General features: G+C 38.9%; 1 protein-coding gene across 1 annotated transcript in view; it reads left to right on the plus strand.

Annotated features, from left to right (window-relative positions):
• Positions 1-24,091, plus strand: part of obsl1a (obscurin like cytoskeletal adaptor 1a) — a 39,010-nt gene extending 14,919 nt beyond the window's left edge. Inside the window, exons 22-25 of the mRNA XM_061985330.1 lie at positions 1,140-1,301; positions 5,036-5,140; positions 23,418-23,684; positions 23,755-24,091. Coding sequence (XP_061841314.1) covers positions 1,140-1,301; positions 5,036-5,140; positions 23,418-23,684; positions 23,755-24,032 — 812 coding nt within the window. The 3' untranslated portion in view covers positions 24,033-24,091. The remainder of the gene's footprint in view (positions 1-1,139; positions 1,302-5,035; positions 5,141-23,417; positions 23,685-23,754) is intronic.
• Positions 24,092-24,553: the final 462 nt, after the last annotated feature.

Here is a 24,553-nt window from a genome sequence, read left to right on the forward strand (position 1 = left end):
ACTTCACCTTTTCTAGTGACAGCCTCAAATTCTCCGTCACCTTTGTTGTAGCGGTGTAGCGTGCAAGGACGGGAGTGGAAGAAGTGCCAAAAGATGGAGCTAACTGTTTTAATGACATTCAGACTTTACTTCAATCAATAACGGAGCAGCATCTTCTCATCCGTGACTCACTAGTGCAACAACAACGCCCGAAATGTGTCCCGTGAAAAACCGCCCGACCAGAACTCTCTAATTAAACTAAAGTTCCTTGGGTGAATAATGTTCACTCACTACACCGGTATGTTTTAGCGCTTTCATGGCGAGTTTACTGACGGATAAAAGTAAGAACTTTACACTACTTTATATTAGAAATGGCAACAGCGAAGGATGAATGTCCCATAACAAAAAGATAGAGAACAAGAAGAAGCTGATCCCAAATGCAGATCCCAAATCAGCAGGTACCAGAAGGTAAGAAAAGTTGCTTTTGCATAATATTGCGAAACAAAACGGCAGATAATATGTCTTACCTTATACACACACCATAATAATACTCCTATGTTGAATCAGAATCAGAATCAGAATCAGCTTTATTGTCATTACGCAAGGTAACGAGATTGAGAAGCACAGTACAATCCATTAAGCTATGTGGCTTCAAAACTTACCAAAGTCGTACTGAAACATTTTGATAGATTTTTGAGCGACGTGTGTATATGTTCTATATATTCAACAGAACATACACAATGTTGGTGTTGTTTAGATAAGTCATTTTGCAGTCTACTCTATGTGTGACTGCCATCTACTGGTCACACTTATCATTTTACCATGTACCAAATATAATAGCTTTGAGGTCGGTCAGCACAACCGCAATTAATCCATATATTAGGCGCACCAATGAAAGGATTTTATAGTCCGAAAAATACGGTAATCAAATACAAATACTTGTATCATAAGTTTTCCTTAATGTTCTTACCTGGGTTTTGTGGTGATAATTCTCTCTGTGTTAAGATAAAAGTCACCGTATGACTGTTCATGTCTTTGGAAGCAGGTAAATGTAAAAAAAAAAATATCAGAAGATCAAATAAGTATGTCCCTGAATGTATGTAGCGTACTATACATTCTGATTGTTCCCTGAAACCTGAACTGGTTTATTTCACTCGCAGAGCATGAGCTGACCATTGTGCAGGATCTGGAGGATCTTTACATCCAGGAGGACCAGAACGCAGTCTTTATGTGTGAGGTTTCCCGAGAGGACGTGAGCGGAGAGTGGTATAAGGATGGCCACAAGATTCGGCCCACCTGCACCATCAAGACCCGCACAGAAGGTCACTTTGCACCATCACATATTTCTCAGATTTCTATTAAAATAGCAGCACCGCGCAGAGATCGTTCCTTTTGTGGCTACGGTTCGTCCTGTCCAATGTATTCAAGATGGTTCAGAGAAAGATACGGGGGAGATTACAGGTCAATTTCAGTCAATTAGTCAATGGCCGAGTACAGAATGTCGCTGTTAAGCCAATGTTTTCAAGAATACGATATTCACTCACAGTCCATTGGGTAGCTCTCAGAAGATGTACACTGTCCATGTTGTGGTCCATGGAGCGAAAATTGGCCAGGATGATCGAGGGGAATAGCAAGCTTTTGTATAGTCTAGTACAGTGGTTCTCAAATGGGGGTACGCGTACCCCTGGGGGTACTTGAAGGTATGCCAAGGGGTACGTGAGATTTTTTTTAAATATTCTAAAAAATAGCAACAATTCAAAAATCCTTTATAAATATATTTATTGAATAATACTTCAACAAAATATGAATGTAAGTTCATAAACTCAGTGAAGCGCAAGCTCAGGTTTGTCACTAAAATGTCTGTCAAAAAGAACAGTGTTCAGTGTTGACAGCTAGATTTTTTTATGGACATGTTCCATAAATATTGATGTTAAAGATTTGTTTTTTTGTGAAGAAATGTTTAGAATTAAGTTCATGAATCCAGATGGATCTTTATTATAATCCCCAAAAAGGGCACTTTAAGTTGATGATTACTTCTATGTGTAGAAATCTTTATTTATAATTGAATCGTTTATTTTTCAACAAGTTTTTAGTTATCCATCCATCCATTTTCTACCGCTTATTCCCTTTGAGGTCGCGGGGGGCGCTGGAGCCTATCTCAGCTACAATCGGGCGGAAGGCGGGGTACACCCTGGACAAGTCGCCACCTCATCACAGGGCCAACACAGATAGACAGACAACATTCACACTCACATCCACACACTAGGGCCAATTTAGTGTTGCCAATCAACTTATCCCCAGGTGCATGTCTTTGGAAGTGGGAGGAAGCCGGAGTACCCGGAGGGAACCCACGCAGTCACGGGGAGAACATGCAAACTCCACACAGAAAGATCCCGAGCCCGGAATTGAACCAAAGACTACTCAGGACCTTCGTATTGTGAGGCAGATGCACTAACCCCTCTGCCACCGTGAAGCCCCAGTTTTTAGTTATTTTTATATATTTCTTTCCAAATAGTTCAAGAAAGACCACTACAAATGAGCAATATTTGGCACTGTTATACAATTTAATAAATCAGAAACTGATGACATAGTGCTGTATTTTACTTATTTATCTCTTTTTTTCAACCAAAAATGCTTTGCTCTGATTAGGGGGTACTTGAATTAAAAAAATGTTCACAGGGGGTACATCACTGAAAAAAGGTTGAGAACCACTGGTCTAGTACCCGCACTCTTTTACTACGAAGCCACGCAGTTTTAACATGTGCAGAATGTGGCTTAGCCTTGTCTTACTGAAATAAGCAGGGGCGTCCATGAAAAAGACCTTGCTTGGATGGCAACATATGTTGCTCCAAAACCTGTATGTACCTTTCAGCATTAATGGTGCCTTCGCAGATGTTTAACTTACCCATGCCTTGGGCACTAATACACCCCCATACCATCATAGATGCTAGCTTTTGAACTTTGCGCCTATAACAGTCCGGATGGTTCTTTTCCTCTTTGGTCCAGAGGACACCACGTACACAGTTTCCAAAAACAATTTGAAATGTGGACTCGTCAGACCACAGAATACTTTTAGACTTTGCATCAGTCCATCTTAGATGAGCTCGGGCCAAGCAAAGCATTTCTGGCTTTGGCTTTGCATAGTAGAGTTTTAACTGTAGTTACTGACAGTGGTTTTCTGAGTGTTCCTAAGTCCATGTGGTGATATCCTTTACACTCTGATGTCGCTTTTTCATGCAGTACCGCCTGAGGTATCGAAGGTCACTGGCATTCAATGTTACGTGTAGTGATTTCTCCAGATTCTCTGAACCCTTTGATGATATTATTAAATTCCTTGCAATAGCTGACTGATTGAGAAATGTTGTTGTTTGACAATTTCCTCATGCATTCATTCACAAAGTGGCGACCCTTGCCCCATTCTTGTTTGGGAATGAAGCTGCTTTTATACCCAATCATGGCACCCACCTGTTCCCAATTAGCCTGTTCACCTGTGGGATGTTCCAAATAAGAGTTTGATGAGCATTCTTCAACTTTCTCAGTCTTTTTTTTAACCACTGGAGCCAGCTTTCATTCAAAAATTTCAGATTAATTTTTATACTTAGCAAACTCATCCCGCGGGCCGGATAAAACCTGTTCGCGGGCCTGATCCGGCCCCCGGACCGTACGTTTGACACCACTGGCTTAGTTTATTTGAACAGAAATGTAGATTGAATAGAAAGTAACCAGCTATTAACAGTAAATTAGCAAGTAGATTAGTAATAGTGTTAAGAAAAAAATATAACCGGAAATGATGCAATGTGACCACGTACCTTTAACCCGTTATAAATTGGTTCTGTTATCTTTTACACACCGAATCCTACGTCATGATGTATATCGTTATTGCAGGAGGCTGCAATATAGTGTAGATTTTACCTATTTTCTTAAGTATTTATATGCCACACTGCAAAATGTCAGTGTTCAAAAACAACCCAAATTAGGGGTATTTTATTTCAACTAAGCAAAATTATCTGCCAATAGAACAAGAAAAGTTGGCTTGTCAAGACTTTCCAAAACAAGTAAAATTAGCTAACCTCAATGAACCCAAAAATACCTTAAAATAAGTATATTCTCACCAATAACAAGTGCACTTTTCTTGGTAGAAAAAAAAGAGACATTTTGCTCAATATGTTGAAAAATATTCTTAAATGAAGTAAATGCTAGTGCCATTATCTTGACATAATGATATACGCTCGGTATTACATTTCTTGAAACCAGCAAACTTATACTAAAAACTAATTTATTGTTCTTAATGGAAAGGCAACAAAGCAACCGCTTGTTACTCTCGAGGTTTCGTAGCCGCACAGGCAAATCATATTGTCTAAAAATGCATTTTTCTATGGATAACATGACATCATCGCGCCAAGTGCGTGCTCTTTCAGTCAATTAGTGCGCATATATACGGCCAAAAAAAATTTTATTGTAATTTTGAGGAATTTATCTGAATGTGCATGAACTATTTCTGTTCAAAATTGTTAGAAATGTTAAATGTTTAAATATTAACTGTCAGTTTACTGTACTGTGCCATCTGCACTACTATATGAGTACGTATTTTCTATTGTTTCATTGAAAATAAAACAGCAAAGTCCATTTGGCTGTCATCTGTTTTAATTAAGAGACACAATTGTGTCAAAGTCATGATTTTTTTTTCATGCTTGAAATAAGAAATTATTACTTTAAAAAAGTAGTTTTATACTCGTGAGTGTTGATGACACAGCTTTGCAACAGTTGATATTCTAGTTTCAAGCATGTTTTACTCAATATAGGTCATCAAATCTCAGCAACAAGCTGTAATATCTTACTGAGATCATTTAGGACCAAAACCCTTAAAACAAGTAAAATCTGCTTAGTGAGAATAATTATCTTATTAGACAGAAAATAAGCAAATATCACCCTTATTTGAGATATTTAATCTTACTTAGATTTCAGTTTTTGCAGTGCACCCTCTGATGTTGACCGAGATGCAGTTAGAATTAAGTCCTACATTATTTTTACAAAAGCCAACTGTTTTGTCTTTTAGGGACCAAACACTTCCTGTTGATGTGCAACGTAAAAGCTGAAGATGCTGGAGAAATACGCTTTGTGAGCAGAGATGTTGAATCTACAGCTTACCTGGAAGTAGAAGGTACAGTTGCTCGGACAGTCGGTGTATTATACCTCAAGTGTTTGTATGCAAGTGTTGACAATTTCCATTCCAGAGATGGAATTTATGGCTCTTTGAAGGGAGCCGGATTTTGAGGAGCCATTCCTTTCAAAGAGCCGTTCAAATTGCAGGTTCATTATTATATATATTTATATATATATGTATGTGTGGGGGAAAAAAATCACAAGACTATTTCATCTCTACAGGCCTGTTTCATGAGGGGGGTACCCTCAATCGTCAGGAGATTTTAATGGGAGCATTCACATACCATGGTTTATATAGGGCACAGAGTGGGTGGGTACAGGCTGGCCTAGGGGCGTGGCGATTGGTTCATGTGTTACCTAGGAGGTGTTTCCGTCTATGGCGGCATGTTGTTACAATTTCGCTGCGCTTGTTGAGGGATGACAGGTCTGGACGGTAAATAATAAACAGTTTCTCTTTCAAGCATAGGTTGCATCTTTTATTACCACTATTGTAAGGTGTGCTGGATGCAAGAATTTGCCATGTTATTGAATATTCAACATTATTGTCTTTGAGGTCCCAAATACGACAAATCATCTCAAACCACAACAAAACAATTGCAAATGAGCCGTCGACCCCCAGTCAGAACGACTCCAAAACCAACAAAGCATGTAACTGTCGAAAGAAACCTGATTGCCCTCTCAACGGGGGGTGCTTACAAACATCAGTTGTCTACCAATCTAAGGTAATACGCAAGGACATTAACACATCCGACACATATGTAGGATTAACCGAGGGTGAATTCAAAACCAGATGGAACAACCACAAGGCTTCTTTCAGGAACAAAAACCTGCGAAATACCACAGAACTCAGCAAACACATTTGGGACCTCAAAGACAATAATGTTGAATATTCAATAACATGGCAAATTCTTGCATCCAGCACACCTTACAATAGTGGTAATAAAAGATGCAACCTATGCTTGAAAGAGAAACTGTTTATTATTTACCGTCCAGACCTGTCATCCCTCAACAAGCGCAGCGAAATTGTAACAACATGCCGCCATAGACGGAAACACCTCCTAGGTAACACATGAGCCAATCACCACGCCCCTAGGCCAGCCTGTACCCACCCACTCTGTGCCCTATATAAACCATGGTATGTGAATGCTCCCATTAAAATCTCCTGACGATTGAGGGTACCCCCCTCATGAAACAGGCCTGTAGAGATGAAATAGTCTTGTGATTTTTTTTCCCCACACATACATATATTGCGCTCTACTACGGTATCGAGCACTATTTTTTGGATAACCTTATTAAGACATATTTATATATATATATATTTTTTTATCACAGAAACCATAATTTTGCCAGTGATTCTCCAATTGTGGGTCTGTCTGGGTCCGCAAAAAATTAAAAGCCTTCTATAAGTGATATAATGAAGTCAACACATGAAATTAGAGTCTACATTAGCCTACTATCAAAATGACTATGTGTCGCAGGCTGACACAGATCTTCGTTGACAAAAATGTTGAAATGTAATATTTATTCTACACAATTTTACAACATTAGAAAACATTAGTAAAACGGAGCCTTCTCAGAAGGTGAGATAACTTCTGGAAATTACTGTCTTAGAATGGTCAAAGGTATAGATGTGTGTGTCCAAGTTTAAGGAAATGGTGGGCTGTCTTCTTCAAAGGGATTTATAACAATCTATGCAAGGCGGGTTACGTTTGCTGTGGTCTGGAACAACATGGCACACAAACAACTATCAGAAATGCAGCCAATATTACATACAGATAATGTGTCATGAGACATGCACATATAAATTAAATAGAGTACACAATTAAAGAAAATTAAATTAGCTCAAATATACCTACATACGAGGCATTATGAGCTTGAATAGCATGTTAGCATGGATTATTGCTTGCACTTAAATGTAGAATATATTTATATTATTCACATATTATATATATAATATATTATATATATTATATTATTTATTATTATTATTGTCTATTGTGAGCGAACTGTGGTGCTGAATTTTCCCCAGGGTTCAATAAAGTACTATTCTATTCTATTCTATTAGCTTGCAGTCATACATTGACCAAATATGCCTGATAAGCACTCAACAAAGCTCACCTTTGTGCATTGACGCACAGCATAAAACGTTTGGTGGACAAAAACGAGCCAAAGAAGGAGTGGCATAAAACACGTCTTTCAGTGGCAGCATCGGAGAAAGTTGCACATGTCGCTAGCAAACTACGGTGAGTTCGAGGATCGCTGGAATTAGTCGGACAAAACGGTGTTTGCCAAATACTCTCATCAGTGAAGCATGTATAACATAAACAGAGGGATTTCTAACAATTAGGAAGGTTTGTGTCATGTTTGTCCTCCGACAGAAACCAGAGTAAAACAACGCGGGTCGCTGAACCCCGATCTAGCGGTATGCCAAAGAATCACTTGAATATTCAAACACAGTGTTACTGTTCAAACTGTGTGCAATGCCACAGGGGCCACAAATAATAAGTGTATTTGTTAAATAAAAGCTCTGCCTAGTATTAATAAATATTAAGGCCTACTACGCTACTGTATTTGACAGTATTTAGTTCTACCTCATCATCCTCGATTACATTCGTGTATGGACCAAAATCTTATCTACAGACTGACGATAGCCCAGTGGTTAAGACTGTTGAATTAGAATGAAAGGTACTGGGTTCGAGCCCCACTCTGGTGGGCCATATTTTGTTCCACTTCATCATACTTTAGTGAGTCAGGGGTCGTAGATAACATTTGTGTATGGAAATAAATATACTCTTCACAAGACCAAGGATAGCTCAGTGTTTAAGACTGCTGACTTGGAATGAGAGGTACTGGGTTCGAACCCCACTCTTGTTGACAGCATTTTGTTCCACCTCATCATACTTTACTGAACCAGGAGTCCTCGATTACATTTGTGTATGGAACACAATCTGTTCTGCACAAGACCCAGGATAGACCAGGGGTTAAGACTGCTGACTCGGAATTAAAGGTACTGGGTTCAAACCCCACTCTGGTTGATGGTATTTTGTTCTACCATGAATTGATTACGTGGACTCCGACTTAAACAAGTTGAAAAACGTATTCGAGTGTTACCATTTAGTGGTCAATTGTACGGAATATGTACTGAACTGTGCAATCTACTATAAAAGTTTCAATCAATCAATCAAAAACCTCATCATACTTTACTGAGCCAGGAGTCCTCGATTACATTTGTGTATGAAAAAATATATACTCTCCACAAGACCCAGGATAGCCCAGTGGTTAAGACTGTTGACTCAGGATTAATAAATATTAAGGCCTACTATGCTACTGTATTTGACAGTATTTAGTTCCACTTCATCATACTTTACTGAGCCAGGAGTCCTCGATTACATTTGTGTATGGACCAAAATCTAATCTACACTAGACTGACGATAGCCCAGTGGTTAAGACTGCGGAATGAGAATGAAAGGTACTGGGTTCAAACCCAACTCCGGTAGGCAGTATTTTGTTCCACCTCATCATACTTTAGTGAGCCAGGGGTCGTAGATAACATTTGTGTATGGAAAGAAATCTACTCTTCACAAGACCAAGAATAGCTCAGTGGTTAAGACTGCTGACTTGGAATGAGAAGTACTGGGTTCGAACCCCACTCTAGTTGACAGCATTTTGTTCCACCTCATCATACTTTACTGAACCAGGAGTCCTCGATTACATTTGTGTATGGAACACAATCTTGTCTGCACAAGTCCCAGGATAGACCAGGGGTTAAGACTGCTGACTCGGAATGAAAGGTACTGGGTTCAAACCCCACTCTGGATGATGGGTTTTTGTTCTACCATGAATTGATTACGTGGACTCCGACTTAAACAAGTTGAAAAACTTATTCGGGTGTTACCATTTAGTGGTCAATTGTACGGAATATGCACTGAACTGTGCAATCTACTAATAAAAGGTTCAATCAATCAATCAAAAACCTCATCATACTTTACTGAGCCAGGAGTCCTCGATTACATTTGTGTATGAAAAAATATATACTCTCCACAAGACCCAGGATAGCCCAGTGGTTAAGACTGTTGACTCAGGATTAATAAATATTAAGGCCTACTATCAGGGGCGCCAAAAAGGGGGGGTAAAGGAGACGGATTCTAGGGGCCCATGATGGAGGGGGGCCTAGAGAGGCCCCTAATGATGATGAAATTATAATACAGAAAAAATAATGACACTGTGTTGGGGGCCCTGTAAAGATTCTTTTCATGGGGCCCAAAATCCCTAGCGGCGCCTCTGCCTACTATGCTACTGTATTTGACAGTATTTAGTTCCACCTCATCATACTTTACTGAGCCAGGAGTCCTCGATTACATTTGTGTATGGACCAATATCTAATCTACACAAGACTGACGATAGCCCAGTGGTTAAGACTGTTGAATGAGAACAAAAGGTACTGGGTTCGAACCCAACTTCGCTTGGCAGTATTTTGTTCCACCTCATCATACTTTAGTGAGCCAGGGGTCGTAGATAACATTTGTGTATGGAAAGAAATCTACTCTTCACAAGACCAAGGATAGCTCAGTGGTTAAGACTGCTGACTTGGAATGAGAGGTACTGGGTTCGAACCCCACTCTAGTTGACAGCATTTTGTTCCACCTCATCATACTTTACTGAACCAGGAGTGCTCCATTACATTTGTGTATGGAACACAATCTTTTCTGCACAAGTCCCAGGATGGACCAGGGGTTAAAACTGCTGACTCGGAATGAAAGGTACTGGGTTCAAACCCCACTCTGGTTGATGGTATTTTGTTCTACCTCATCATACTTTACTGAGCCAGGAGTCCTCGATTACATTTGTGTATGAAAAAAATATATACTCTCCACAAGACCCAGGATAGCCCAGTGGTTAAGACTGTTGACTCAGGTTGAAGGGTGCTGGGTTCGAATCCTGTTTGGGTTGACATGTAATTTACAAAACTGGCTGGAGGCTTCAAGGTGACAAAAATTATGGCTGTGTTACTTCTCTAATGTCGGTCATTATGGTGGTACTTGGAGAGCCAAGTGTTTTCTGAGGTGGTACTTCATGAAACAAGTTTGAGAACCACTGAGTTATGGTGAATATGTTGATCCGAATAACTTAAATCTTAATATTAAATATACATTCAGTTTTGTTGTGTTTTTTTAATTGTAAACATTCCATAAGATGGTGCCATACCCCCATGCTTTGACAGAGACGCCACTCACCGAAAAAACAACTAAATAAGGGAAAAATACATAAATAATAAATACGAATAAACATAACAAAATACCCGAGCTACTTCAGAACAATGAGCCAGAAAAGTCAAACCAAATAAAAATAATCCACATTAAAAATAAAAACAATTAAAAATAAATATTTTTTCCTTTGACTCTGGCTCATTTTCGAGTCCGGTTGCCAGTCGGCTCTCACTCTTCACTTGAAAGAGCCGTTCAAAAGACCCCGTTCGTTCGCGAAAGCCACATCTCTGTGTCACGGCGTTTTGTGGCGGTTAGGGGCGCTCACTATATTCCACGTCACGTTGTGTATGTGACGCAAAGACAGAGCAAGAGCAATAAAGGCTTCGTGGACAGCGGCACTTAGAAGCGTGGACATGTATCGGGCCAGGAAAGTTACAGGTAGGGTTGCCAAACGTGCCTCGAATAACGGAATCGCCCCGTGTTTAGTAACAAAAAGTACGCGTCCGTTGTCGATCTGTAAAATTGACGAAGTTTGTACCGTTCGACCGTTTTAAAATCAAAACATGTCAATGGAGTTATTGCATGAAAGGTCGCTTTATATTGCATTTCACGGTAAAAGTGGCAAAGTTACTTGAAGTGACGGCACCCTCACACGTGACCATTACGTCACACGATTCGGCTCATCTCATTGGTTGAGGCACTGGCGAATGCGACGATGATACCGGAAGAAAACAAAACAGAACACAAAATCATTACTAATAAATCGATATATTTGTTAAAAACAGTTAAAGTGATTTAAGTAGCCCTTTTGGCCTTAAAAAATAAATAAATATTTTTTTATTATTATTATTTATTAATATTGAATACTCTATCTGTATTTGCTTTTGTTTCCTTTCCTTGTTGTTAAAAGTGCCTTAAATGTTGAGTGAATTATAAATGTATGCGTGATGTTCAATAAAAAAAAAAAAAAGTTTAAAAAATAAAATTAAAAAAATAAAAGCCTTAGCGATAGGGATGACGTCAAGACAATGCATCCGAGTAAGCTCTCTTCTCTGAAGACAAAAATTAAACAGCTGCAGAAGTACAAATTCGATTGGGAAAAGTAAAATATGTACCTGGAAAAGGTGAACAAGTATGTCTCCAGAGTGTACTGTTTTGTTTCCCGCCGCGACTTTTTTGCTTTTGTGACGTCACCGTGTGCCGCTATTGGTCATAAAAATGTCAAGACGACAAAACCGTTTTTTTGTCCTCAAGGCCACTCCATCAACCGACCAGAAGTTAAGCAACAAAGGTTTAAGCAACAAAATAATCACAGCACTTAAGGTAAAATATGTTTCTATATTGTGGTCATTTTTAGCATTTATTATTTTATTTTTTTTACATGAAACACACCAAAACAAAACCGGTATACACCTTGTTTATTTTAAAAGGCATGGTTGTTTTTTTTTGTCTATACCAGGGGTGTCAAACTCATTTTAGATGGGGGGCCACATGGAGAAAAATCTACACCCAAGTGGGACGGACTGGTAAAATCACGGCACGATAACTTAAAAATAAAGACAACTTTGTTTTCTTTGTTTAAAAATAGAACAAGCACATTCTGAAATTGTAGAAATCATAATGTTTTGGGTTTTTTTTTTACACTTACCGTATTTTTCGGAGTATAAGTCGCTCCGGCCGAAAATGCATAATAAAGAAGGAACAAAAACATATATAAGTCGCACTGGAGTATTAGTCGCATTTTTGGGGAAATGTATTTGATGAAAGCCAACACCAAGAATAGATATTTGAAAGGCAATTTAAAATAAATAAAGAATAGTGAACAACAGGCTGAATAAGTGTACGTTATATGAGGCATAAATAACCAACTGGTATGTTAACGTAACATATTATGGTGAGAGTCATTCAAATAACTATAACATATAGAACATGCTATACGTTTACCAAACAATCTGTCACTCCTAATCGCTAAATCCCATGAAATCTTATACGTCTAGTAGAGATGCGCGGATAGGCAATTATTTCATCCGCAACCGCATCACAAAAGTCATCAACCATCCGCATCCACCCGAACTAACATTTAATCAAAACCGCACCCGCCCGCACCCGCCCGTTGTTATATATCTAATACAGACGATGCAAGGCATTAGTGAGGTTATAAAGCTTTTGCCTGTTAAAGAAAGGAGACTGATCCAATGTAGCAAAGACATTCAATGCGTGCCACGCTGTCACGGCCCAGACGCACACCAGTGCGCAATCATCTGGGAGCCGCGCTGAGCGCACCTCCAAGCGCGTGGAGGTGCGATGTCCCTCGCACCCGCGGCGGCTCCACCCGGGCTCGCGCCTGAGGCTTCAGCGCGCACCGCGGCGGCCATCTTACTCGTCGCGGCCTAGCCCTCGCGGCTCTCGCTGCCGGCGACGGCCGGGTATGGGCCCGACGCTCCAGCGCCATCCATTTTCAGGGCTAGTTGATTCGGCAGGTGGGTTGTTACACATTCCTTAGCGGGTTCCGACTTCCATGGCCACCGTCCTGCTGTCTATATCAACCAACACCTTTTCTGGGGTCTGATGAGCGTCGGCATCGGGCGCCTTAACCCGGCGTTCGGTTCATCCCGCAGCACCAGTTCTGCTTACCAAAAGTGGCCCACTCGGCTCACCAGGGTGAGCCCCACCCCTTTCGTGAGCGCACTGCGCGCGGAGTGACCCCTGTTACGCGCCCCCGGCAACGGGGGTGGCGGGCAGGTAAGCTGCGCGGGCGGAGCGCGCGGAGTGACCCCTGTTACGAGCCCCCGGCCACGGGGGTGGCGGGCAGGTAAGCTGCTTACCTGCTGCGCGTGACGTTTAACTGCCACCCGCCTGAATCTATTTAAAATCTAATTTTTTTTTATTTCAACCGCCCGACCCGACCCGCGGATAAAATCTAATTTTTTTTTATTTCAACCGCCCGACCCGCGGACAATCCGCGGACTCCGCGGTTGTGTCCGCAAACCGCGCATCTCTAACGTCTAGTCTCTTACGTGAATGAGCTAAATAATATTATTTGATATTTGTTAATGTGTTAAAATTTTTACACATAAGTCGCTTCTGAGTATAAGTCGCACCCCCGGCCAAACTATGAAAAAAACTGCGACTTATAGTCCGAAAAATACGGTACATATTGCGGTTAATTGTGGTTATTTATATTTTCTGAATAAATTATGTGATAATGTTCATCAGTCAACTCAATGATGTTAATTTTCAATCTATCAATATAAAAAAATATAGCAAAATCCAATTAGTGTTTTATGTACCGTATTTTTCGGAGTATAAGTCGCACCGGAGTATAAGTCGCACCTGCCAAAAATGCATAATAAAAATGGAAAAAAACATATATAAGTCGCACTGGAGCTGAAACTATGAAAAAAACTGCGACTTATAGTCCGAAAAATACGGTAGTTTGATCATTTTCCTCGACTGATGCACTAACATCATATGGTTTATTTTGTGACATCATTTACAAAGATACAAAAATTGCTATTGCGACATCTAGTGGACACATTTAGAACAGCAGTTTCTTTTATTAAAAAATTTCAGGTACATTTTTAGACTTAGCAAACTCATCCCGCGGGCCCGGATAAAACCTGTTCGCTGGCTTGATCCGGCCCTCGGGTTGTACGCTTGACACCCCTGCGATGTACTGTATGCATACCTGCCAACTTTTGAAATCAGAAAAACCTAGTAGCCAGGGTCCAGGGGCCGCAGGCCCCGGTAGGTCCAGGACAAAGTCCTGGTGGGGGGTTCAGGCTTCGCCCCCCGACGCAAAATGATTATTAGCATTCAGACAGGTTAAAATGTTGCTAAAACCATCACTTTTCTATCAGTCACAGTGACTTTTCAAAACAAAAATATTACAGCAAAAATCATATGGGTTGATTGACATGTTTATTCTGTAAGCTAACTTCAATAGTTTGAAATTATTTTGACAGTTAATGCCAGTTATCCTGTCAACCTTTCACAAGACGTCAATTTGTTAATTGAAAGTATAAACAGTATAAATACTTTTTACAGTAAACAAATGGTAAAACAGTACTAAACAATTCCATTAAAAAAAAAATTGATGTCATTATTAACTTTCTGTCCAAGCTTGTATAATCTACTGCCTTGTTCAATTGTAAAAAATATTCTGTGCCTAAAATTCACATTTCTATCACAATTATCATACTGTAAACATGGTAAGCTAACTTCATTAAAATTAATAGTCCTGTCAATAGCATGGAATTACAATTCAAATGTAGTTTTTTTTGTAAGCCTTTCAAAAGAATTCAAAATATGAAAAATTCATGAAAATTAATTGAAGCCATCAGACACTTGAAAAGTGGCACATCACATCTCTAATGTAATCATTTGAACTTTTCAACAGAAATAGCACTGCAAAAATATTAAGGACATACTTCTGTATTTTGGTAGTTATGCTGTCAACATTTAACAAGATTTCTTCAACTTGGACTTGAAAGCATAAATAGTATAAACACTTTTAACAGTATAACAGTACTAAACAATTCCAATAGATAACATTGGTGTCATTACCTTTTTGTTTGCTCAATTATTGCCTCCGTAAATAAAACTTCGGCATTTATCACATCCAAAGACACTGTTTGGGCGACGAAAAACGTTGAAAGTTTTCCACTTGTATCGTTAGCAACGGCATTAGACTTGTGTTTTTTTGTCCCAACGTGGTCTTTTTCATCGCTAATTCCTCCGTGTCCGATCGAAAAATCTTGTCTGCACAAGGTGCAATTCGCGTAGTTTTCACCCTTTTTGGAACGGATAATTATTCCCGGATAGGCTTTTGAATATTCTTCACGGAATGACTGCAGTTTTCTTTTCGGTTTAAGACTCGTATGCGATTTTTCTCCGGCTGATTCCATGATCGTTCGCTCGTTTGGAAACAATGGCAACTGGTGCCTCGTGCTTGGCAGCGGTGCTATAAATAGCCTCGCGCATGGCATTCGGAATGGCTCGATAGGAAGTTACGGGAAGCAGTGTCGATTGTCATTGTTGTTACGCGATTTCGTGAATAAAACTTAAAAAAAAAAAAAAATTTTAATGAATGAAAAACATCGGGGGCAGTACCGCTGGATTGGCAGACCGGGGTGGTGGTTCCTCTCTTTAAAAAGGGGAACCGGAGGGTGTGTTCTAACTATCGTGGGATCACACTCCTCAGCCTTCCCGGTAAGGTCTATTCAGGTGTACTGGAGAGGAGGCTACGCCGGATAGTCAAACCTCGGATTCAGGAGGAACAGTGTGGTTTTCGTCCTGGTCGTGGAACTGTGGACCAGCTCTATACTCTCGGCAGGGTCCTTGAGGGTGCATGGGAGTTTGCCCAACCAGTCTACATGTGCTTTGTGGACTTGGAGAAGGCATTCGACCGTGTCCCTCGGGAAGTCCTGTGGGGAGTGCTCAGAGAGTATGGGGTTTCGGACTGTCTGATTGTGGCGGTCCGCTCCCTGTATGATCAGTGTCAAAGCTTGGTTCGCATTGCCGGCAGTAAGTCGGACACGTTTCCAGTGAGGGTTGGACTCCGCCAAGGCTGCCCTTTGTCACCGATTCTGTTCATAACTTTTATGGACAGAATTTCTAGGCGCAGTCAAGGCGTTGAGGGGATCCGGTTTGGTGGCTGCAGGATTAGGTCTCTGCTTTTTGCAGATGATTTGGTCCTGATGGCTTCATCTGGCCAGGATCTTCAGCTCTCACTGGATCGGTTCGCAGCCGAGTGTGAAGCGACTGGGATGAGAATCAGCACCTCCAAGTCCGAGTCCATGGTTCTCGCCCGGAAAAGGGTGGAGTGCCATCTCCGGGTTGGGGAGGAGATCTTGCCCCAAGTGGAGGAGTTCAAGTACCTCGGAGTCTTGTTCACGAGTGAGGGAAGAGTGGATGGTGAGATTGACAGGCGGATCGGTGCGGCGTCTTCAGTAATGCGGACGCTGTATCGATCCGTTGTGGTGAAGAAGGAGCTGAGCCGGAAGGCAAAGCTCTCAATTTACCGGTCGATCTACGTTCCCATCCTCACCTATGGTCATGAGCTTTGGGTTATGACTGAAAGGACAAGATCACGGGTACAAGCGGCTGAAATGAGTTTCCTCCGCCGGGTGGCGGGGCTCTCCCTTAGAGATAGGGTGAGAAGCTCTGCCATCCGGGGGGAGCTCAAAGTAAAGCCGCTGCTCCTCCACATCGAGAGGAGCCAGATGAGGTGGTTCGGGCATCTGGTTAGGATGCCACCCGAACGCCTCCCTAGGGAGGTGTTTAGGGCACGTCCGACCGGTAGGAGGCCGCGGGGAAGACCCAGGACACGTTGGGAAGACTATGTCTCTCGGCTGGCCTGGGAACGCCTCGGGGTCCCACAGGAAGAGCTGGACGAAGTGGCTGGGGAGAGGGAAGTCTGGGCTTCCCTGCTTAGGCTGCTGCCCCCGCGACCCGACCTCGGATAAGCGGAAGAAGATGGATGGATGGATGGATGTTTAGAAGCTGCATACAATATTAACTGTCCTTTTTCAGACACATAATCCATCCATCCATCCATCCATCCATCCAATGTAATTAAGTGTTTTAATGTATTCATTAAAATAAAATTTTCATTAAATGTATTCTTGCCTGCCAAACTAATTTAAAGTAATATTTGACATTGACAAATCTCTGCATAATTTACTAGAAGACCATTAGGAGTATTACATATATTAAAACAAGTATTTACTGTACCCTTTAAAAAGCTGAAATCTTAGGCTAAATAAGTATTCATTTAAGGGGTTATCCAACTTAGTGTAGACATAGCCTTAGTGGTTGCCAAAAAGTACTTCAGAGTAATGTTTTGATATTGACACGTCTCAAATAAAGTACCCACTGTACTGTTTACTTGTTGAAGTAGCCGTTAAAAAGCTGAAATATTGCCCCAAAAACCACTTAGTGGTTGCCAAAAAGTGATTTAAAGTAATATGTTGATATTGACACATCTCATCGGTTTACTGCACTGCTTACGTATGAAGTACTCTTTAAAAAGATAACATTTACTCAAGACAACCACTTACTGGTTGCCAAAAAGTAGTTTAGAGTAACGTCCTGACATTGACTCATCTCATTTGTGCATACTTTACTAGAATACCCTTAGGATTATTACATATATCAAAATAAAGTACATACTGTACTGTTTACTTGTTGAATTAGCCGTTAAAACGCTGAAATCTACCCCAGTGGTTGCCAAAAAGGGATTCAAAGAAATATTTTGATATTGACACATCTCATCTGTGCATAATTTACTACAATACCCTTAGGATGATTACATGTATTAAAATAAAGTATTTAAAGTACTATTTACTTGAAGTATCCTTAAATTTACCCAACACAAGTGGTTGCCGAAATGTAAATAATTCTAATATTTTGATATTGACACATCTCATCTGTGCATAATTTACTAAAATACCCCAAGGAGTGTTACATTTCAACATAAAGTACCGAATGTACTTTTAACTTGTTGAAGTTACCCTTTAAAAAGCTGAAATCGGCCCCAAACGACGACTTACTGGTTGCCAAAAAATAATAGTTTGATATTGAAACATCTGATTCGTGCATAATTTACCAGGACTACCAGTATTACATACGACAAAATAACGTATTTACTGGACTGTTTACCTGTTTAAGTATCCTTTAAAAAGCTAAAATCTGCCCCAAACGACCATTTAGTGGTTGCCAAAAAGTGATTCAAAATAATATTTTGATATTGACACATCTCATCTGTGCATAATTTACTAGATACCCTAAGAAGTGTTACTTTTCAACATAAAATACCGAATGTACTGTTAACTTGTTGAAGTTGCCCATTAAAAAACTGAAATCTACCTGTAACGACCACTACTGGTTGCCAAAAAGTAATTCAAAAGTAATAGTTTGATATTGACACATCTGATTTGTGCATAATTTACCAGGACTACCTGTATTACATATGTCAAAATAAAGTATTTACTGTACTGTTTACCTGTTTAAGTATCCTTTAAAAAGCTGAAATCTGCCCCAAACAACCATTTAGTGGTTGCCAAAAAGTGATTCAGAGTAATATTTTGATATTGACACATCTCATCCGTGCATAATTTACTAGATTACCCCAAGGAGTGTTACATTTCAACATAAAATACCGAATGTACTGTTAACTTGTTGAAGTTACCCTTTAAAAAACTGAAATCTACCCCAAAAGACCACTTACTGGTTGCCAAAAAGTAATTCAAAGTAATAGTTTGATATTGACACATCTGATTTGTGCATAATTTACCAGGACTACCAGTATTACATATGTCAAAATAAAGTATTTACTGTACTGTTTACCGGTTTAATTATCTTTTAAAAATCTGAAATCTGCCCCAAATGATCATTTAGTTTAGTGGTTGCCAAAAAGTGATTCAAAGTAATATTTTGATATTGACACATCTCATTTGTGCATAATTTACTAGATTACCCTAAGGAGTGTTACATTTCAACATAAAATACTAAATGTACTGTTAACTTGTTGAAGTTACCCTTTAAAAAACTGAAATCTACCCGTAGCGACCACTTACTGGTTGCCAAAAAATAATAGTTTGATATTGTAGCGACCACTTACTGGTTGCCAAAAAATAATAGTTTGATATTGACACATTTGATTTGTGCATAATTTACCAGGACTACCAGTATTACTTATATCAAAATAAAGTATTTACTGTACTGTTTTAAGTATCCTTTAAAAAGCTGAAATCGGCCCCAAACGACCATTTACTGGTTGCCAAAAAATAACAATTTGATATTGACATATCTGATTTGTGCATAATTTACTAGGACTACCAGTATTACATATATCCAAAAAAAAAGTATTTACTCTGTTTACCTGTTTAAGTATCCTTTAAAAAGCGGAAATCTGTCCCAAACGACCATTTAGTGGTTGCCAAAAAGTGATTCAAAGTAATACTTTGATATTGACACATCTCATCCGGCCATAAATTACTAGATTATCCTAAGGAGTGTTACATTTCAACATAAAGTACCGAATGCACTGTTAACTTGTTGAACTTACTCTTTAAAAAACTGAAATCTACCCCAAACGACCACTTACTGGTTGCCAAAAAGTAATTCAAAGTAGTATTTTGATATTGACATCTCATTTGTGCATAATTTACTAGGATTACCAGTATTACTTATATCAAAAATAAAGTATTTACTGTACTGTTTACCTGTGTGTTACCCTTTAAAAAGCTGAAATCTACCCGTAACAACCACTTACTGGTTGCCAAAAAATAATAGTTTGATATTGACACATCTGATTTGTGCATAATTTACCAGGACTACCAGTATTACTTATATCAAAATAAAGTATTTACTGTACTGTTTACCTGTTTAATTATCCTTTAAAAATCTGAAATCTGCCCCAAATGACCATTTAGTTTAGTGGTTGACAAAAAGTGATTCAAAGTATTATTTTGATATTGACACATCTCATTTGTGCATAATTTACTAGATTACCCAAAGGGGTGTTACATTTCAACATAAAATATTAAATGTACTGTTAACTTGTTGAAGTTACCCTTTAAAAAACTGAAATCTACCCGTAGCGACCACTTGCTGGTTGCCAAAAAATAATAGTTTGATATTGTAGCGACCACTTACTGGTTGCCAAAAAATAATAGTTTGATATTGACACATTTGATTTGTGCATAATTTACCAGGACTACCAGTATTACTTATATCAAAATAAAGTATTTACTGTACTGTTTAACTGTTTAAGTATCCTTTAAAAAGCTGAAATCGGCCCCAAACGACCATTTACTGGTTGCCAAAAAATAACAATTTGATATTGACATATCTGATTTGTGCATAATTTACTAGGACTACCAGTATTACATATATCCAAAAAAATATTTACTGTACTGTTTACCTGTTTAAGTATCCTTTAAAAAGCTGAAATCTGCCCCAAACGACCATTTAGTGGTTGCCAAAAAGTGATTCAAAGTAATACTTTGATATTGACACATCTCATCCGGCCATAAATTACTAAATTATCCTAAGGAGTGTTACATTTCAACATAAAGTACCGAATGCACTGTTAACTTGTTGAACTTACTCTTTAAAAAACTGAAATCTACCCCAAACGACCACTTACTGGTTGCCAAAAAGTAATTCAAAGTAGTATTTTGATATTGACATCTCATTTGTGCATAATTTACTAGGATTACCAGTATTACTTATATCAAAAATAAAGTATTTACTGTACTGTTTACCTGTTTGTTACCCTTTAAAAAGCTGAAATCTACCCGTAACAACCACTTACTGGTTGCCAAAAAATAATAGTTTGATATTGACACATCTGATTTGTGCATAATTTACCAGGACTACCAGTATTACTTATATCAAAATAAAGTATTTACTGTACTGTTTACCTGTTTAATTATCCTTTAAAAATCTGAAATCTGACCCAAATGACCATTTAGTTTAGTGGTTGACAAAAAGTGATTCAAAGTAATATTTTGATATTAACACATCTCATCTGTGCATAATTTACGAGATTACCCTAAGGAGTGTTACATTTCAACATAAAATACCCAATGTACTGTTAACTTGTTGAAGTTACCCTTTAAAAAACTGAAATCTACCCCTAACGACCACTTACTGGTTTCCAAAAAGTAATTCAAAGTAAAAGTTTGATATTGACACATCTGATTTTTGCATAATTTACCAGGACTACCAGTATTACTTATATCAAAAAATAAAATATTTACTGTACTGTTTACCTGTTTAAGTATCCTTTAAAAAGCTGAAATCGGCCCCAAAAGACCATTTACTGGTTGCCAAAAAATAATAGTTTGATATTGACATATCTTATTTGTGCATAACTTACGAGAACTACCAGTATTACTTATGTCAAAATAAAGTATTTACTGTACTGTTTACCTGTTTAAGTATCCTTTAAAAATCTGAAACCTGCCCCAAATGACCATTTAGTTTAGTGGTTGCCAAAAAGTGATTCAAAGTAATATTTTGATATTGACACATCTCATCTGTGCATAATTTACTAGATTACCCTAAGGAGTGATACATTTCAACATAAAATACCGAATGTACTTGTAAATTGTTGAAGTTACCCTTTAAAAAACTGAACGTAACGACCACTTACTGGTTGGCAAAAAATAATAGTTTGATATTGACACATGTGATTTGTGCATAATTTACCAGGACTACCAGTATTACTTATATCAAAATAAAGTATTTACTGTGCTATTTACCTGTTTAATTATCCTTTAAAAATCTGAAATCTGCCCCAAATGACCATTTAGTTTAGTGGTTGCCAAAAAGTGATTCAAAGTATTATTTTGATATTGACACATCTCATTTGTGCATAATTTACTAGATTACCCTAAGGAGTGTTACATTTCAAATTAAATACTAAATGTACTGTTAACTTGTTGAAGTTACCCTTTAAAAAACTGATATCTACCCGTAGCGACCACTTACTGGTTGCCAAAAAATAATAGTTTGATATTGACACATATGATTTGTGCATAATTTATCAGGACTACCAGTATTACTTATATCAAAATAAAGTATTTACTGTACTGTTTAACTGTTAAAGTATCCTTTAAAAAGCTGAAATCGGCCCCAAACGACCATTTACTGGTTGCCAAAAAAAAACAATTTGATATTGACATATCTGATTTGTGCATAATTTACTAGGACTACCAGTATTACATATATCCAAAAAAAAGTATTTACTCTGTTTAACTGTTTAAGTATCCTTTAAAAAGCGGAAATCTGCCCCAAACGACCATTTAGTGGTTGCCAAAAAGTGATTCAAAGTAATACTTTGATATTGACACAACTCATCTGGCCATAAATTACTAGATTACCCTAAGGAGTGTTACATTTCAACATAAAGTACTGAATGTACTGTTAACTTGTTGAACTTACTCTTTAAAAAACTGAAATCTACCCCAAACTACCACTTACTGGTTGCCAAAAAGTAATTCAAAGTAATATTTCGATATTGACATAACTCATTTGTGCATAATTTACTAGATTACCCTAAGGAGTGTTACATTGCAACATAAAATACTAATTGTACTGCTAACTTGTTGAAGTTACCCTTTAAAAAACTGAAATCTACCCGTAACGACCACTTACTGGCTTCCAAAAAGTAATTCAAAGTAATAGTTTGATATTGACACATCTGATTTTTGCATAATTTACCAGGACTACCAGTATTACTTATATCAAAAAATAAAATGTTTACTGTACTGTTTACCTGTTTAAGTATCCTTTAAAAAGCTGAAATCGGCCCCAAACGACCATTTACTGGTTGCCAAAAAATAATAGTTTGATATTGACATATCTTATTTGTGCATAGTTTACGAGATCTACCAGTATTACTTATATCAAAATAAAGTATTTACTGGACTGTTTACCTGTTTAAGTATCCTTTAAAAAACTGAAATCTACCCGTAACAACCACTGACTGGTTGCCAAAAAGTAATTCAAAGTGATAATTTGATATTTACACATCTGATTTGTGCATAATTTACCAGGCCTACCAGTATTACTTATATCAAAATAAAGTATTTACTGTACTGTTTACCTGTTTAAGTATCCTTTAAAAAGCTGAAATCGGCCCCAAACGACCATTTAGTGGTTGCCAAAAAGTGATTCAGAGTAATATTTTGATATTGACACATCTCATCTGTGCATAATTAAGGAGTGTTACATTTCAACATAAAATACTAAATGTACTGTTAACTTGTTGACGTTATTAAAAAAATGAAATCTACCTGTAACGACCACTTACTGGTTGCCAAAAAATAATAGTTTGATATTGACACATCTGATTTGTGCATAATTTACCAGGACTACCAGTATTACGTATATCAAAATAAAGTATTTACTGGACTGTTTAAGTATGAAATCGGCCCCAAACAACCATTTAGTGGTTGCCAAAAAGTGATTCAAAGTAATATATTATATACATCTCATCTGTGCATACTTTACTAGATTACCGGGTAATCTTCAAAATATCCTCTCTCCCTTTAGAACTTCCGGTGTCCATCGTCAAACCATTACGGGACAGAACCGCCTTGGAGAACCACCGAGTCATCCTGGAATGTACCGTTTCCTCCCCTCGATGTAGCGCCACCTGGTACCGGGGCAAGGAAAGGCTCGACCCCTCAGATCGGATAGAAATCCTGGAAGACGGTTGCTGCCATAAATTGGTCATCCAGCAGGTGGCGCTAAAGGACGAGGGCACTTATAGCATTGAAGTTGGCGAGCACACATCTAGAGCCAGACTCTTGGTGGAAGGTAAGATCGGTACAGATGAGTTCCAGTCTTTCGAGTGCCCTAACTGGCTAAAACGGGTCTTACTCTGCAGCTCAGGAGCTGGTGATGGTGCGAGAGCTGGAGGACGTAGAAGTAACGCCAGGCCAACCGGCGTCTTTCCAGTGTGAGGTTTCTGTGGCTGTAAGCAAACCCCCGTCTTGGACGCTGAACGGCGAGGGCCTTCAGCCTGGGCCCTCAGTCCGCCTGGAGAGCCAGGGCACTGTCCACCAGCTGACCCTTAAGACCACCAGTCTGGACATGAGTGGCGTTGTTAAGTTCAACGTTGGCAAGGCAAGGAGCAGCGCAGTGCTCCGCGTGACAGAAGCCTAAATGCTCCTATTTTATTTTATTTTTTTACAGTAATATTTATTTCCCTAAACAAGTTTGACTATTGCAATCTAAATAAAACAAACTCAAATATGCTAATGTTTATTTCCTGTCATCTTATTTAGAATCAACATTGCATGAAACATTGGTTTTTATGTTGAACTTGAAATGACATGAATCGTGAGTACAATAACATACACTATATTGCCAAAACTAACTATCGTGGGATCACACTCCTCAGCCTTCCCGGTAAGGTCTATTCAGGTGTACTGGAGAGGAGGCTACGCCGGATAGTCGAACCTCGGATTCAAGAGGAACAGTGTGGTTTCCGTCCTGGTCGTGGAACTGTGGACCAGCTCTATACTCTCGGCAGGGTCCTTGAGGGTGCATGGGAGTTTGCCCAACCAGTCTACATGTGTTTTGTGGACTTGGAGAAGGCATTTGACCGTGTCCCTCGGGAAGTCCTGTGGGGAGTGCTCAGGGAGTATGGGGTATCGGACTGTCTGATTGTGGCAGTCCGCTCC

This window comes from Nerophis lumbriciformis, linkage group LG23, assembly GCF_033978685.3.
Source record: "Nerophis lumbriciformis linkage group LG23, RoL_Nlum_v2.1, whole genome shotgun sequence".
NCBI classification, from domain to species: Eukaryota; Metazoa; Chordata; class Actinopteri; order Syngnathiformes; family Syngnathidae; genus Nerophis; species Nerophis lumbriciformis.